This window comes from Corythoichthys intestinalis, chromosome 3 (assembly GCF_030265065.1).
Source record: "Corythoichthys intestinalis isolate RoL2023-P3 chromosome 3, ASM3026506v1, whole genome shotgun sequence".
Classification (NCBI taxonomy): domain Eukaryota; kingdom Metazoa; phylum Chordata; class Actinopteri; order Syngnathiformes; family Syngnathidae; genus Corythoichthys; species Corythoichthys intestinalis.
The window spans coordinates 59,591,347-59,610,169 of record NC_080397.1 but is presented as its reverse complement, the minus strand read 5'-3'; the positions used below and the strand labels follow the sequence as shown (position 1 = coordinate 59,610,169).

The window sequence follows — 18,823 nt, the reverse complement described above, 5'->3', positions numbered from 1 at the left end:
AAAGTTTTCCAAGAGTTTAAGATGACACTCACCTCGCTAAATGCTAACGCGTACGCTATGCTAACATGTTCCTTTCACAGATGTTTATTGGTCATCAAGACGTCGTAGCATTAAAGTTCAGACATATAAAATAAGGAAACACATCTATATTAAACAGGGTAAAACGTTAGCATTGCTACATTGAAGCTAACAGAAAAAACACAATGTAAACCACTTTAGCCTGCTATAAAACACTGGCAGACTTCTCCAAAATGCAAAATTGCGGTTAAAAGGTGACACTTCAAACATAGAAACTCGCTGGTTTACAGCATTTGCAAGATTACTGACACCACATGCATGACGAAAAGAGAAGTGCACTTTTTTTTTTTTACGTAGTGTAAAGCTTACGGTTAGCGGCTTGGCGAACGTACTTCCAATTAACATGTCAAAATAAAAGCACATCATGTTAAACATGTAAATAAAGCTTTCAGGAGTTAATCTCAAATACTTCATATTCAACAATAAAAATAGCTTTAAAATGACACTCATGATAAAAAATCTGATTGGCAATTAATAATTTGGCTTCAAATTCGCGAACGTGCACTTTGCAGGACAAGATGACAATCATTTTGGATCCAATGAACACTTTTGATGGGCTCTAATTGGCAGAAAACCAAAATGGCATTGGGTTTTTCACCTATTACATATTCTGTACTTAGCTAGCTTTCAAATGACTGCATTGTGTGTGTTTTTCGTAATATTTATTGTTTTAATATAGTTTGTGTTTTATTTAAAAATACCAATTAATTCCATTTGAATGGGTGATATATAAGGATCTAATGTCACTACATTAGTGGTTGAATTGGTTAAAAAAATTGACAATAATGGCGCATATCGGGAACAATTTATGAGACATTACTATTGTCTCTTAAAATGCAACCAAAAATGCTCAATCTAAATAAATAGAGTCCTGTATCTTAACAATTGTGTTTACATGTTTGTATGTTTTCAGAATTTATCTTTAAAAAGAATGTATAACCTGCATTCAGAAAAAATCTGATATATGTACCTTAAGCGCGTGACGTGTTTTGTTTGACAGAGAAAAGGCGGCTCAACAGTGCCTTCTTTTGTTAATCGCATACCCACAAATGAAACCCCACCAACACTGATAAGGTCCAATAAGTTCACTGTTGGCTTCCAGAACATTGTGGATGCCTATGGAGTGGGGACATACAGAGAAGTCAATCCTGGTAAGTGGGTACCTATTGATTTTTTTTTTTTTTTTTTTTTTTTTGGTACCAATTTTTATATATAAACATTTATGGCGTAAAACACAGAAAAGACTGAAAAAGCAGTTTCTGCTCTTGTACTCCTCTTTAAAAGAAACTGCTGTATTTTAAGCCAAAACAACTGTTGTGTTTGATTGAACAATATGTCTATATGCTGCCATAGCAGATTCATGGCGCATTAAGCTCCCAAACTATTTTTAATTTGTCCGTTTTACTCTGAAAACCGCCGTTTACAGACATCGCGCAACCCCGTTTGTTTTAACCCAGCCATAAAGCTAAGGTAATTTATTACTCAAAATGTCATTTTTAGCTCAGAATCATTAATTGATGTCTAATATTTTGTTTAAAAAAATGACTAGGGCTGTCAAACGATTAAAATTTTTAATCGAGTTAATTACAGCTAAAAATTAATTCGTCGTAATTAATCGCAATTCAAACCATCTCTAAAATATGCCATATTTTTCTGTAAATTATTGTTGGAATGGAAAGATAAGACACAAGATGGATATATACATTCAACGTACGGTACATAAGTTCTGTATTTGTTTATTATAACAATAAATCAACAAGATGGCATTAACATTATTGACATTCTGTTAAAGCGCTCCATGGATAGAAAGACTTGTAGTTCTAAAAAGATAAATGTTAGTACAAGTTATAGAAATTTTATATTAAAAACCCTCTTAATGTTTTTGTTTTAATAAAATTTGTAAAATTTTCAATCAAAAAATAAACTAGTAGCCCGTCATTGTTGATGACAATAATTACACAATGTTCATGGGTGCTGAAGCCCATAAAATCAGTCGCACCCAAGCGCCAGCAGAGGGCGATAAACTCCAAAAAACACAAGTAACAAGTGGACATTGCACTGCTGCTGTCATTTTAATCTGTTTGAGCGGGTCATGTGCGTTAATTGCGTCAAATATTTTAACGTGATTAATTGAAAAAATTCAGTACCGCCCGTTAACGCGATAATTTTGACAGCCCTAAAAATGACTTTAAAAAATTATTCACTCGCATATTTTAAACTTTTAAACAAATGAAAAAATGGGGTCTGTAAAAAAGTCACGGATATCTACCTTATAACTATCGCTTGATTGTATTTTTTTTTGTTACTGTCGCATTTTCTCCGATATGTTAGATGATAAATAATCGAAATCGAAAGAAAAATTGAGGGAAAAAAAAAAACATTTAACAGGATAAATATATGAAAAAGAAAATCTCGACCACTCCTTGATGTCTGCGATTTCTGCATCACGACCTTTGTTATATTACCATGTTTCACTCATAAAATCCCCCCAAAAATCCAGCTGTGGCCATTCACAGCTGTGTCTTGACACTTAGTGATACATGATACATGGAGTTTTTGGATCGAAACAAGGTAAGTATGCGATAATATCTCATTAAAGTCATGGCGTGGGGCCAATTAATTGGGGGCCTAGCTCCGTCAAAGCTGACCGAGTGGAAACGCAGACAGAGAGCTTTTTATGTTGAAAATTCTTGTGAATACATGCTTAAATCCTTGAATTCTTTATAGATATGGATGTAAAACTGTCAATTCTTGGTTAAAAGCAACAAAAACAAAACAAAAAAAAACGGGCACTTAGCATTTATATTACGTAAATATGTCGAATGTGATGCTAGTCTTTAAGTCACTGTGGCGCCGCCTTACCACAACAAAGAGCTTTTTACGGTGGGAGTGGCGTGGCTGGGGATGGCGTGGCTCAGTGGTACAGTAGTTGTCCCCCAACCCAGAGGTTGTGGGTTTGATTCTCCACACTGATGAACTCTCCTAAGTATCCTTGAGCAAGATACTGAACCCCGCATTGCTCCTGGTGCTGTGTCACCAGTAGGTAGATGGCAATGTAGTGTAAAGCGCTTTGAGTACTTTAGCGGTAGAAAAGCGCAATACAAGTATAACACCATTTACGTTGAACATCTTGTGAATAAATGCTTTAATCCCTGAATTCTTTATAGGTATGGATGTAAAACAGTCTCGATTCTTGGTTAAAAGCAAAAAGAAAAACAAAAAAACCAAAAACAGGCAGTTAGCATTTATTTTACGTAAATATGTCAAAGAATGATGCTAGTCTGTTAGACAATATGGTGGCAGCCTTAAAACAAAGAGCTTTTTATGTTGAAAATTCTTGTGAATAAATGCATAAATCCCTGAATTTTTTATAGATACGGACGTAAAACAGTCTCGATTTTTGGTTAAAAGCAAAAAACAGGGCAGCTAGCATTTATTTTACGTAAATATTGCAAGCTATGACACCAATGCCGTCGCAGTTAATTTCTCCCATTGATTTTTTTCACGTTTCAAAATGCATGCATGTTACGAAAAATATAATAATTACCGTATTTTTCGGACTATAAGTTGCAATTTTTTTCATAGTTTGGCAGGGGGTGCGTCTGATACTCTGGAGTGACTTATGTGTGAAATTATTAACACATTATTGTATAATTGTTGCTTGTTAGCATGTTCTGTATGCTATAGTTATCTCATTAACTCTGTTACATTAACATACCAGGCAGGTTCTCAGTTCGTTGTTTATGCGTCATGTCATGTTAGCATACCGTACACTTATTCAGCCTGTTGTTCTCTACTGTATTTTTATTTCAAATTGCCTTTCAAGATGACATGTCTGTTCTTGGTGCTGGATTCTATCAAATAAATTTCCACCAAAAATGCCATTTATACTCCGGTGCGACTTATGTTTTTTTCCTTTTCATTGCGCATTTTTTGGCTGGTGCGACTTAGTCCAAAAAATACGGTACCTTCAATCCTCGAACAAATCACTCCTGAGACAATCCTTCCTGTTTGTATGCGGTACAGATTTCGTTCTTTTTCAACCTAAATCCGGCGTTAGATCGCTGCGTGCGTGTGTGTGACTCATCTTGATGTGGGCAGGCCCCCTACTTGAAGGCGTGGCGCAGTGTTTGACCGATGTGACGCGTAAATATCATGAAGTCTATGACGTCTTTTTGTCCATGGTTCCTTTTAAGATGTATTACAATTACTACATGTATTGCTGTTCTTCCTAATTCTGCCTTCCTGTTTTTGTAGCTCCTTTTACAATCATTACATTCCCTTTTCTGTTTGCCGTGATGTTTGGAGATATGGGTCATGGTCTTCTTATGGCTGCCTTTGCGTTTTGGATGGTGTTGTGTGAAAATAACCGCAAATTAAAGAACACCAGGAATGAGGTAAGTTGCTTTTAAACCTGTGCTAGCATCCAGATAACAGTGGCATGTAATTAAGTGATTCGGTGGTCACATGCAGATCTGGAACACGTTTTTTGAGGGTCGGTACATCATCCTAATGATGGGCCTCTTCTCTGTGTACACCGGCCTGATATACAATGATTGCTTCTCCAAGTCCATTAACATCTTTGGCTCAGGATGGAGTGTCAAGGCTATGTTCACAGCAAAGGCATGGAAGTAGGTGTTTCACTTAGGCAATAACGTACTGTGGAAAGCTTGTATGATATGTTGAAAAATTTTAAATATTCTGCTATTAACTCATAATGGTTGTTCAATGTTCTCCAATTAGTGACACGGTTGTCAAAGGGAATGGCCTTCTTACTCTGGATCCAAATGTCACTGGAGTGTTCAGTGGACCATATCCTGTTGGAATTGACCCAGTAGGTGACAGTAGTGCTGTACGATTTCATGAAATATATTGCCAAAACAATATAAAACTTTATATTGGCATTTTAGTTGTCTATCGTTGTTATCGCTATCTACAAACAATAGAGTATAGACCTACTTATATCGATTTGCAGTCTGTATTAATGGGATTAAATATGCCAAATTAGCAAATTAGTACCACGTATCCGCCTCAAGATGTCCCTATCGCCACTTAGTAGTGAGGTCCCTTTTGGGAATTGGCCAATTGGCTTTCCCTGTCAAACGTATATGAGTAATGCATGCAAGACAATTAAAAGTAAGTGTATTTAAACAGAGCAAGGCATATACCGTAATTTTCGGACTATAAGCCGCTACTTTTTCCCCTCATTTTGAATCCTGTGGTTTATAGTCCATTGCGATTTATTTGTTGATTTATTTGGGTTAATAGGTAACACTTAATTTGACGGCGGCTTCATAAAACTACCATAAGACCGTCATCATTATGACATGACACTATCATGGGCATGAATGAATGCTTATGACAGATGTCATTCAGTATCATCTGGCAAATTATGTCACTCAATTCCATTTACGTATGTCCAGCTCAGATCTTTTACATCCGTTCAAAAGTGAGATAATTTGCCAAATGACACAAAATGACATTTGTCATAAGCATTCATTAATGCTCATGGCAGTGACATGTCATAATCATGATGGTCTTATGACAGTTTAATGGTGCCACTGTCAAATAAAGTGTTGCCATATACCATAGCTAGCAATTAATGAAACAACCGGAACAGGAACTGAAGAAATACCGTATTGGCCCGAATATAAGACGCTGTTTTTTGCATTGAAATAAGGCGGAAAAAGAGGGGTTCGTCTTATATTCGCGGTCTAGACATACCCATTCACGACGCTAGATGGCACCAGATATCATTGAAGCGATGTTCTGTCATGACAGATCTCAGCTACTAGTTTAACCAGTTTGCATTATTTTATTGCAATGTTTTTCCTTATTCAGATTTGTTTCAAGACTGCAGTTACAGTTAGATTTCACTTTGATGGTTAATGCAGTTATTGCAATTTTGTTGTTTTATCACAATGGATTGGTTTATTTTTACATTTCAAAAACCAGAAGCCATTCATTTACAATGTGATTGCAATTTAGTTTACATATTTAAATGTTCAGATATTAAATTTGAATGAGGCAAAATAACATGCTTTTTCTCTCAAATATATGTTATAATCATTTGTTTCGGATGCACTGTAATTGGTTTATGTATTAATTTGGTGTTCAAAAAGTCATTTTTTCAAACTTGAGTCTTGAAAAAGAGAGGGTCGTCTTATAATCAGGGCCGTCTTATATTCGGGCCAATGCGTTAATTAGCACAGAACATGAATTTTGATTCATATATACATCTGAACCGCTGCAATGTATGCTAGGAGGCATGTTGGATGACAACAGTGTTGACGGCAGGTGGCAGCAGAAGTTGACTGTCTCCCCTAAGTGAGCAGTGATGACGCTTCTTTAACCATGAAGCTTGGAACCAATTGGTTGCAAAGCTTCATTGTGGTTCATTTGGTCTTACACAGTCTTATGATGCCGCTGTCAAATAAAGTTTGACCAGTTAATATCTTTTAGTGTATATAACCCATAATACAGTGAGGACAGTTGCGGCTTATAGTCCAGTGCAGCTTATCTATGAACAAATGTCATTTTCGTGTCATATTTGGTGGGTGGCTGCTAATAGTCCGAAAATTTAGGTAATTCGCACAGAAAACGGACCAATAATTACGTATTTATGTATGACTAACCCTCAAGGTCCTGAACCTTTTTTTGGTGTTTTTTTGCCAAAAAAAAATTCTTATTTTGTATCTATATTCATTCATTCATTCATATACCATGTACAAATGTTTAACATGCTTTGTGTATCTTAGTTGGTATATTTTTTCTCAGCACAATGCTATTGCACATTAATACACGAAAAATCATCAAATTACAACTGGAAAAATATACAGACGTGAAGTGTCAATCGTCCTGTCCAAAGAGAATGAATGCCTTCTAGTGCGCGATCATGCAAGGATAAACATATTTTCAACCATCAAATTAAAACAATCTAATCTCCGTTTTTTCCGTGGTCTAATGGTGCCACCACATGATTGATTACATCGGCATGATCATTGGATTCAGTGGGTAAATAATATTATACTAACTTAATACAATGTGAAAGGTCAAAGCCACTCTCAAGTATTTGTAGATAATTAGATATCTTCAGATTTGAGCAATAATGTGTATGCTGCTATACTGATTCTGTTTACAATGGATAGTTTTATGTTGCAGCACTACCTGACTCATTTTACATTTGTGGCAGGTCAGTGTAATGGCAATTCAAAACTAGAAACTGCAATTTCGGGAGAAATTACACACCTTGGTCTTTCCTCTGTGGAGACACAGATCTTAGCCCCACTCAGGTCTATCAATAGAATGGATCATAATGCCAGTCATTGGCAAAAAACAAAGTAAAAGCCGTTAGAAATGAATGGGAGAATTGGACGTCCATGGACGTCAATGGCGGCACCTTTCATAATTGTTAATGGAATCGGGGAAGTTTGGGGGACACGTCCTAATGATATCTAGTCATTTTCTGTTGATTTGGGGAAAAAAAAAAAATTCCCATTGAAAATGAATGGGAAAAATTTTGGACGTCCATGGACGTCAATGGTATCAACTTACATAAGCGTCAATGGAATCCAAGTACATTGGCATCAATAAAATGAACAAACATGAAGAAATGCCATTGGAAATGAATGGGAAGTTTAGACGTCCATGAACGTCAATGGCATCACCCTCCATAAGCGGCAATGCAATCGGGGACATTTGGGGGAAACGTCCTAATGATATCTAGTCATTTTCTGTTGATTTGGGAAAAAAAAAAAAAAATCCCATTGAAAATGAATGGGAAAAATTTTGGACGTCCATGGACGTCAATGGTATCAACTTACATAAGCGTCAATGGAATCCAAGTACATTGGCATCAATAAAATGAACAAACATGAAGAAATGGCTTTGGAAATGATTGGGAAGTTTGGACGTCCATGGACGTCAATGGCATCACCCCCTATAAGCGGTAATGCAATCGGGGACATTTGGGGGACACGTCCTAATGATATCTAGTCATTTTCTGTTGATTTGGGGAAAAAAAAAAATTCCCATTGAAAATGAATGGGAAAAATTTTGGACGTCCATGGACGTCAATGGTATCAACTTACATAACCGTCAATGGAATCCAAGTACATTGGCATCAAAAGAATGAACAAACATGAAGAAATGCCATTGGAAATGAATGGGAAGTTTGGACGTCCCTGGACGTCAATGGCATCACCCTCCATAAGTAGCAATGCAATCGGGGACATTTGGGGGACAGGTCCTATTGATATCTAGTCATTTTCTGTTGATTTGGGGAAAAAAAAAAATTTCCCATTGAAAATGAATGGGAAAAATTTTGGACGTCCATGGACGTCAATGGTATCAACTTACATAAGCGTCAATGGAATCCAAGTACATTGGCATCAATAAAATGAACACACATGAAGAAATGCCATTGGAAATGAATGGGAAGTTTAGACGTCCATGAACGTCAATGGCATCACCCTCCATAAGCGGCAATGCAATCGGGGACATTTGGGGGAAACGTCCTAATGATATCTAGTCATTTTCTGTTGATTTGGGAAAAAAAAAAAAAAATCCCATTGAAAATGAATGGGAAAAATTTTGGACGTCCATGGACGTCAATGGTATCAACTTACATAAGCGTCAATGGAATCCAAGTACATTGGCATCAATAAAATGAACAAACATGAAGAAATGGCTTTGGAAATGATTGGGAAGTTTGGACGTCCATGGACGTCAATGGCATCACCCCCCATAAGCGGTAATGCAATCGGGGACATTTGGGGGACACGTCCTAATGATATCTAGTCATTTTCTGTTGATTTGGGGAAAAAAAAAAATTCCCATTGAAAATGAATGGGAAAAATTTTGGACGTCCATGGACGTCAATGGTATCAACTTACATAACCGTCAATGGAATCCAAGTACATTGGCATCAAAAGAATGAACAAACATGAAGAAATGCCATTGGAAATGAATGGGAAGTTTGGACGTCCCTGGACGTCAATGGCATCACCCTCCATAAGTAGCAATGCAATCGGGGACATTTGGGGGACAGGTCCTATTGATATCTAGTCATTTTCTGTTGATTTGGGGAAAAAAAAAAATTTCCCATTGAAAATGAATGGGTAAAATTTTGGACGTCCATGGACGTCAATGGCAGCACCCCCCATAAGCGTCAATGGAATTGGGGACGTTTGGGATATACGTCCTATTGATATCTGGTCATTTTCTGTTGATTTGGAGAAATGTAGTTTTTTCCCCATTGAAAATGAATGGGAAAAATTTTGGACGTCCATGTAAGTCAATGGCGGCACCCTTCATAAGCGTCAATGGAATTGGGGAAGTTTGGGGGACACGTCCTATTGATATCTGGTCATTTTCTGTTGATTTGGGGTAATTTTGTTTTTTCCCCATTGAAAATGAATGGGAAAAATTTTGGACGTCCATGGCAGTCAATGGCATCGACATCTATATAATCAGTTGAATCCAAGTACATTGGCATCAGTAGATTTGACATGCATGGCCGTCAATGGCATCAATGCAATGTAAATTCCATTGGAAATCCCATTGGAAGTGAATGGGACTTTTCCCATTCGAAATGAATGGGATAGTTTTTGGCAAATTTCCGAGGAAGCGTAATTTTTTTCCAAATTCTGTATACAACTTTTATGGCCCTCACCGTCCCGGAATTTTTGATGCCCAAATTATGTGATTTGGTCAAAAATTGTAGGACTAGATACATTTTGAAACTTTTTTTTTTTTCACGGAAAATTGCCGTTTACGGACGAACGGAAAAATTTTCGGGGCCATTTGTAAAGTTTCCTGTGTCACGCGAAAATTCCGGTCGTGCCGATACTTGAACGGTGCCGATCGGTCTAACGGTTCGGGCTGTGAAGCGCGCGTTTTTTTTCCATTCAAAATGAATAGGAAAGTTTTTGGCAAATTTCCGGGGAACCGTAAATTTTTGCCAAATTCTGTATACAACTTTTATGCCCCTCACCGTCCCGGAATTTTTGATGCCCAAATTATGTGATTTGGTCAAAAATTGTAGGACTAGATACATTTTGAAACTTTTTTTATTTTTCGGAAAATTGCCGTTTACGGGCGAACGGAAAATTTTTCGTGGCGGTTTGAAAAATTCCCATCGTCACGCGAAAAATCCGGTCGTGCCGATACTTCAACGGTGCCGATCGGTGCTACGGTTTGGGCTGTGCGTTGGCTCAAAAAAACGCGGAGAATTATTGAATAATAATAATAATAACTAGAAACTGCAATTTCGGGAGAAATTACACACCTTGGTCTTTCCTCTGTGGAGATACAAATCTTAGCCCCACTCAGGTCTATCAATAGAATGGACCATAATGCCAGTCAATGGCACTAAACAAAGTAAAAGCCATTAGAAAAGATTGGGAGAATTGGACGTCCATGGCCGTCAATGGCATCACCCTCCATAAGCGGCAATCCAATCAGGGACATTTGGGGGACACGTCCTAATGATATTTAGTCATTTTCTGTTGATTTGGGAAAAAAAAAAAAAATTCCCATTGAAAATGAATGGGAAAAATTTTGGACGTCCATGGACGTCAATGGTATCAACTTACATAAGCGTCAATGGAATCCAAGTACATTGGCATCAATAGAATGAACAAACATGAAGAAATGCCATTGGAATTAATGGGAAGTTTGGACGTCCATGAACGTCAATGGCATCACCCTCCATAAGCGGCAATGCAATCGGGGACATTTGGGGGACACGTCCTAATGATATCTAGTCATTTTCTGTTGATTTGGGGAAAAAAAAAAAATTCCCATTGAATATGAATGGGAAAAATTTTGGACGTCCATGGACGTCAATGGTATCAACTGACATAAGCGTCAATGGAATCCAAGTACATTGGCATCAATAAAATGAACAAACATGAAGAAATGCCATTGGAAATGAATGGGAAGTTTGGACGTCCATGAACGTCAATGGCATCACCCTCCATAAGCGGCAATGCAATCGGGGACATTTGGGGGACACGTCCTAATGATATCTAGTCATTTTCTGTTGATTTGGGAAAAAAAAAAAAAATCCCATTGAAAATGAATGGGAAAAATTTTTGACGTCCATGGACGTCAATGGTATCAACTTACATAAGCGTCAATGGAATCCAAGTACATTGGCATCAATAGAATGAACAAACATGAAGAAATGCCTTTGGAAATGAATGGGAAGTTTGGACGTCCATGGACGTCAATGGCATCACCCCCCATAAGCGGCAATGCAATCGGGGACATTTGGGGGACACGTCCTAATGATATCTAGTCATTTTCTGTTGATTTGGGGAAAAAAAAAATTTCCCATTGAAAATGAATGGGAAAAATTTTGGACGTCCATGGACGTCAATGGTATCAACTTACATAAGCGTCAATGGAATCCAAGTACATTGGCATCAATAGAATGAACAAACATGAAGAAATGCCATTGGAAATTAATGGGAAGTTTGGACGTCCGTGGACGTCAATGGCATCACCCTCCATAAGCAGCAATGCAATCGGGCACATTTTGGGGGAAACGTCCTATTGATATCTAGTCATTTTCTGTTGATTTGGGGGAAAAAAAAAATTTCCCATTGAAAATGAATGGGAAAAATTTTGGACGTCCATGGACGTCAATGGTGTCAACTTACTTAAGCGTCAATGGAATCCAAGTACATTGGCATCAAAAGAATGAACAAACATGAAGAAATGCCATTGGAAATGAATGGGAAGTTTGGACGTCCCTGGACGTCAATGGCATCACCCTCCATAAGCAGCAATGCAATCGGGGACATTTGGGGGACACGTCCTATTGATATCTAGTCATTTTCTGTTGATATGGGGAAAAAAAAAAATTTCCCATTGAAAATGAATGGGAAAAATTTTGGACGTCCATGGACGTCAATGGCAGCACCCTCCATAAGCGTCAATGGAGTTGGGGACGTTTGGGATATACGTCCTATTGATATCTGGTCATTTTCTGTTGATTTGGAGAAATTTAGTTTTTTCCCCATTGAAAATGAATGGGAAAATTTTTGGACGTCCATGGAAGTCAATGGTGGCACCCTTCATAAGCGTCAATGGAATTGGGGAAGTTTGGGGGACACGTCCTATTGATATCTGGTCATTTTCTGTTGATTTGGGGAAATTTTGTTTTTTCCCCATTGAAAATGAATGGGAAAAATTTTGGACGTCCATGGCCGTCAATGGCATCGACATCCATATAGTCAATTGAATCCAAGTACATTGGCATCAGTAGATTCGACATGCATGGCCGTCAATGGCATCAATGCAATGTAAATTCCATTGGAAATCCCATTGGAAGTGAATGGGAACTTTTCCCATTCGAAATGAATGGGATAGTTTTTGGCAAATTTCCGAGGAAGCGTAATTTTTTTCCAAATTCTGTATACAACTTTTATGCCCCTCACCGTCCCGGAATTTTTGATGGCCAAATTATGTGATTTGGTCAAAAATTGTAGGACTAGATACATTTTGAAAGTTTTTTTTTTTTCACGGAAAATTGCCGTTTACGGACGAACGGAAAAATTTTCGGGGCCATTTGTAAAGTTTCCTGTGTCACGCTAAAATTCCGGTCGTGCCGATACTTGAACGGTGCCGATCGGTCTAACGGTTCGGGCTGTGAAGCGCGCGTTTTTTTTCCATTCAAAATGAATAGGAAAGTTTTTGGCAAATTTCCGGGGAACCGTAAATTTTTGCCAAATTCTGTATACAACTTTTATGCCCCTCACCGTCCCGGAATTTTTGATGCCCAAATTATGTGATTTGGTCAAAAATTGTAGGACTAGATACATTTTGAAACTTTTTTTGTTTTTCGGAAAATTGCCGTTTACGGGCGAACGGAAAATTTTTCGTGGCGGTTTGAAAAATTCCCATCGTCACGCGAAAATTCCGGTCGTGCCGATACTTGAACTGTGCCGATCGGTGCTACGGTTTGGGCTGTGCGTTGGCTCAAAAAAACGCGGAGAATAAGATGAATAAATAATAAGTACAATAAAGTTGCACAACAACATAACCTTGTTCTTTCCTTCAGAAAGACCAAGGTAACTAGAAACTGCAATTTCGGGAGAAATTACACACCTTGGTCTTTCCTCTGTGGAGATACAAATCTTAGCCCCACTCAGGTCTATCAATAGAATGGACCATAATGCCAGTCATTGGCACTAAACAAAGTTAAAGCCATTAGAAAAGATTGGGAGAATTGGACGTCCATGTCCGTCAATGGCAGCACCCTCCATAATTGTTAATGGAATCGGGGAAGTTTGGGGGACACGTCCTATTGATATGTAGTCATTTTCTGTTGATTTGGGAAAAAAAAAAAAATCCCCATTGAAAATGAATGGGAAAAATTTTGGACGTCCATGGACGTCAATGGTATCAACTTACATAAGCGTCAATGGAATCCAAGTACATTGGCATCAATAGAATGAACAAACATGAAGAAATGCCATTGGAAATGAATGGAAATTTTGGACGTCCATGGACGTCAATGGCATCACCCTCCATAAGCGGCAATGCAATCGGGGACATTTGGGGGACACGTCCTAATGATATCTAGTCATTTTTTGTTGATTTTGGGGGAAAAAAAAAAATTCCCATTGAAAATGAATGGGAAAAATTTTGGACGTCCATGGACGTCAATGGTATCAACTTACATAGGCGTCAATGGAATCCAAGTACATTGGCATCAATAGAATGAACAAACATGAAGAAATGCCATTGGAAATGAATGGGAAGTTTGGACGTCCATGAACGTCAATGGCATCACCCTCCATAAGCGTAAATGGAATTGGGGACGTTTGGGGTATACGTCCTATTAATATCTGGTCATTTTCTGTTGATTTGGGGAAATTTAGTTTTTTCCCCATTGAAAATGAATGGGAAAATTTTTGGACGTCCATGGACGTCAATGGCAGCACCCCCTATAAGCATCAATGGAGTTCGGAACGTTTGGGGGAGACGTACTATTGATAACTGGTCATTTTCTGATGATTTGGGGAAATTTAGTTTTTTCCCCATTGAAAATGAATGGGAAAAATTTTGGACGTCCATGGACGTCAATGGCAGCACCCCCCATAAGCGTCAATGGAGTTGGGGACGTTTGGGGTATACGTCCTATTAATATCTGGTCATTTTCTGTTGATTTGGGGAAATTTAGTTTTTTCCCCATTGAAAATGAATGGGAAAAATTTTGGACGTCCATGGCCGTCAATGGCATCGACATCCATATAGTCAAATGAATCCAAGTACATTGGCATCAATAGATTCGACATGCATGGCCGTCAATGGCATCAATGCAATGTAAAGTCCATTGGAAATACTATTGAAAGTGAATGGGAACTTTTCCCATTGGAAATGAATGGGATAGTTTTTGGCAAATATCCGGAGAACCGTAAATTTTTTCCAAATTCTGTATACAATCTTTATGCCCCCCACCGTCCCGGAATTTTTGATGTCCAAATTATGTGATTTGGTCAAAAATTGTAGGACAAGTAGCGTTTTGAAAAAGTTGTAAAAAATCGGAAAATTGCCGTTTACGGGCGAACGAAAAAATTTTCGGGGTCGTTTGAAAAATTCCCATCGTCGCGCGAAAATTCCGGTCGTGTCGATACTTGAACGGTGCCGATCGGTGGTACGGTTCGGGCTGCGCGGCGCGCCGAAAAAACGCGGAGAAACCATTGCATAATAATAATAATAATAAAGTTGTAGAATAACATAACCTTGTTCTTTCTTTCAGAAAGACCAAGGTAATAATAATAATAAGAACAATAAAGTTGCACAATAACAATACCTTGTTCTTTCTTTCAGAAAGACCAAGGTAATAACTAGAAACTGCAATTTCGGGAGAAATTACACCTTGGTCTTTCCTCTGTGGAGATACAAATCTTAGCCCCACTCAGGTCTATCAATAGAATGGACCATAATGCCAGTCAATGGCACTAAACAAAGTAAAAGCCATTAGAAAAGATTGGGAGAATTGGACGTCCATGGCCGTCAATGGCGGCACCCTTCATAAGCGTCAATGGAATTGGAGAAGTTTGGGGGACACGTCCTATTGATATCTGGTCATTTTTTGTTGATTTGGGGAAAAAAAAAAAATTCCCATTGAAAATGAATGGGAAAAATTTTGGACGTCCATGGACGTCAATGGTATCAACTTACATAAGCGTCAATGGAATCCAAGTACATTGGCATCAATAGAATGAACAAACATGAAGAAATGCCATTGGAAATGAATGGGAAGTTTGGACGTCCATGGACGTCAATGGCATCACCCTCCATAAGCGCCAATCCAATCGGGGACATTTGGGGGACACGTCCTATTGATATCTGGTCATTTTTTGTTGATTTGGGGAAAAAAAAAAAATTCCCATTGAAAATGAATGGGAAAAATTTTGGACGTCCATGGACGTCAATGGTATCAACTTACATAAGCGTCAATGGAATCCAAGTACATTGGCATCAATAGAATGAACAAACATGAAGAAATGCCATTGGAAATGAATGGGAAGTTTGGACGTCCATGAACGTCAATGGCATCACCCTCCATAAGCAGCAATGCAATCGGGGACATTTGGGGGACACGTCCTAATGATGTCTAGTCATTTTCTGTTAATTTGGGGAAAAAAAAAAATTTCCCATTGAAAATGAATGGGAAAATTTTTGGACGTCCATGGACGTCAATGGCAGCACCCCCCATAAGCGTCAATGGAGTTGGGGACGTTTGGGGTATACGTCCTATTAATATCTGGTCATTTTCTGTTGATTTGGGGAAATTTAGTTTTTTCCCCATTGAAAATGAATGGGAAAATTTTTGGACGTCCATGGACGTCAATGGCAGCACCCCCTATAAGCGTCAATGGAGTTCGGAACGTTTGGGGTATACGTCCTATTAATATCTGGTCATTTTCTGATGATTTGGGGAAATTTAGTTTTTTCCCCATTGAAAATGAATGGGAAAAATTTTGGACGTCCATGGCCGTCAATGGCAGAACCCCCTATAAGCGTCAATGGAGTTGGGGACGTTTGGGGGACACGTCCTATTGATATCTGGTCATTTTCTGTTGATTTGGGGAAATGTAGTTTTTTCCCCATTGAAAATGAATGGGAAAAATTTTGGACGTCCATGGCCGTCATTGGCATCGACATCCATATAGTCAATTGAATCCAAGTACATTGGCATCAATAGATTCGACATGCATGGCCGTCAATGGCATCAATGATGTAAATTCCAATGGAAATCCCATTGGAAGTGAATGGGAAATTTTCCCATTAGAAATGAATGGGATAGTTTTTGGCAAATATCCGGGGAACCGTAATTTTTTTCCAAATTCTGTATACAATCTTTATGCCCCCCACCGTCCCGGAATTTTTGATGTCCAATTTATGTGATTTGGTCAAAAATTGTAGGACAAGTAGCGTTTTGAAACTTTTGTTTTTTTTACGGAAAATTGCCGTTTACGGGCAAACGGAAAATTTTTCGGGGCCGTTTGAAAAAGACCCTGCGTCGCACGAAAATTCCGGTCATGCCAAAACTTGAACGATGGCGATCGGTGCTATGGTTCGGGCTGTGAAGCGCACGTTTTTTTTCCATTCAAAATGAATAGGAAAGTTTTTGGCAAATTTCCGGGGAACCGTAAATTTTTGTCAAATTCTGTATACAACTTTTATGCCCCTCACCGTCCCGGAATTTTTGATACCCAAATTATGTGATTTGGTCAAAAATTGTAGGACAAGTAGCGTTTTGAAACTTTTTTTTTTTTTCGGAAATTTGCCGTTTACGGGCGAACGGAAAATTTTTCGGGGCCGTTTGAAAAATTCCCATCGTCGCGCGAAAATTCCGGTCGTGCCGATACTTGAACGGTGCCGATCGGTGTTACGGTTCGGGCTGCGCGGCGCGCCGAAAAAAACGTCAACAATTATTGAATAATAATAATAATAAAGAATAACTAGAAACTGCAATTTCGGGAGAAATTAAACACCTTGGTCTTTCCTCTGTGGAGATACAAATCTTAGCCCCACTCAGGTCTATCAATAGAATGGACCATAATGCCAGTCATTGGCACTAAACAAAGTTAAAGCCATTAGAAAAGATTGGGAGAATTGGACGTCCATGTCCGTCAATGGCAGCACCCTCCATAATTGTTAATGGAATCGGGGAAGTCCTATTGATATGTAGTCATTTTCTGTTGATTTGGGAAAAAAAAAAAATTTCCCATTGAAAATGAATGGGAAAAATTTTGGACGTCCATGGACGTCAATGGTATCAACTTACATAAGCGTCAATGGAATCCAAGTACATTGGCATCAATAAAATGAACAAACATGAAGAAATGCCATTGGAAATGAATGGGAAGTTTGGACGTCCATGAACGTCAATGGCATCACCCTCCATAAGCGGCAATGCAATCGGGGACATTTGGGGGACACGTCCTAATGATATCTAGTCATTTTCTGTTGATTTGGGAAAAAAAAAAAATCCCATTGAAAATGAATGGGAAAAATTTTGGACGTCCATGGACGTCAATGGTATCAACTTACATAAGCGTCAATGGAATCCAAGTACATTGGCATCAATAGAATGAACAAACATGAAGAAATGCCTTTGGAAATGAATGGGAAGTTTGGACGTCCATGGACGTCAATGGCATCACCCCCCATAAGCGGCAATGCAATCGGGGACATTTGGGGGACACGTCCTAATGATATCTAGTCATTTTCTGTTGATTTGAGGAAAAAAAAAAATTTCCCATTGAAAATGAATGGGAAAAATTTTGGACGTCCATGGACGTCAATGGTATCAACTTACATAAGCGTCAATGGAATCCAAGTACATTGGCATCAATAGAATGAACAAACATGAAGAAATGCCATTGGAAATTAATGGGAAGTTTGGACGTCCGTGGACGTCAATGGCATCACCCTCCATAAGCAGCAATGCAATCGGGCACATTTGGGGGAAACGTCCTATTGATATCTAGTCATTTTCTGTTGATTTGGGGAAAAAAAAAAAAATTCCCATTGAAAATGAATGGGAAAAATTTTGGACGTCCATGGACGTCAATGGTATCAACTTACATAAGCGTCAATGGAATCCAAGTACATTGGCATCAATAGAATGAACAAACATGAAGAAATGCCATTGGAAATAAATGGGAAGTTTGGACGTCCATGAACGTCAATGGCATCACCCTCCGTAAGCGGCAATGCAATCGGGGACATTTGGGGGACACGTCCTAATGATATCCAGTCATTTTCTGTTGATTTGGGGAAAAAAAAAAAATTCCCATTGAAAATGAATGGGAAAAATTTTGGACGTCCATGGACGTCAATGGTATCAACTTACATAAGCGTCAATGGAATCCAAGTACATTGGCATCAATAGAATGAACAAACATGAAGAAATGCCATTGGAAATGAATGGAAATTTTGGACGTCCATGGACGTCAATGGCATCACCCTCCATAAGCGGCAATGCAATCGGGGACATTTGGGGGACACGTCCTAATGATATCTAGTCATTTTTTGTTGATTTTGGGGAAAAAAAAAAAAATTCCCATTGAAAATGAATGGGAAAAATTTTGGACGTCCATGGACGTCAATGGTATCAACTTACATAGGCGTCAATGGAATCCAAGTACATTGGCATCAATAGAATGAACAAACATGAAGAAATGCCATTGGAAATGAATGGGAAGTTTGGACGTCC

At 38.5% G+C, this 18,823-nt stretch overlaps 1 protein-coding gene across 1 annotated transcript in view; it reads left to right on the top strand.

Annotated features, from left to right (window-relative positions):
* Nucleotides 1–18,823, top strand: part of atp6v0a2b (ATPase H+ transporting V0 subunit a2b) — a 91,913-nt gene that overhangs the window by 24,755 nt on the left and 48,335 nt on the right. The window contains exons 10-13 of the mRNA XM_057831533.1: nt 1,079–1,229; nt 4,336–4,475; nt 4,552–4,709; nt 4,822–4,912. Of these exons, the coding sequence (XP_057687516.1) occupies nt 1,079–1,229; nt 4,336–4,475; nt 4,552–4,709; nt 4,822–4,912 (540 nt within the window). The remainder of the gene's footprint in view (nt 1–1,078; nt 1,230–4,335; nt 4,476–4,551; nt 4,710–4,821; nt 4,913–18,823) is intronic.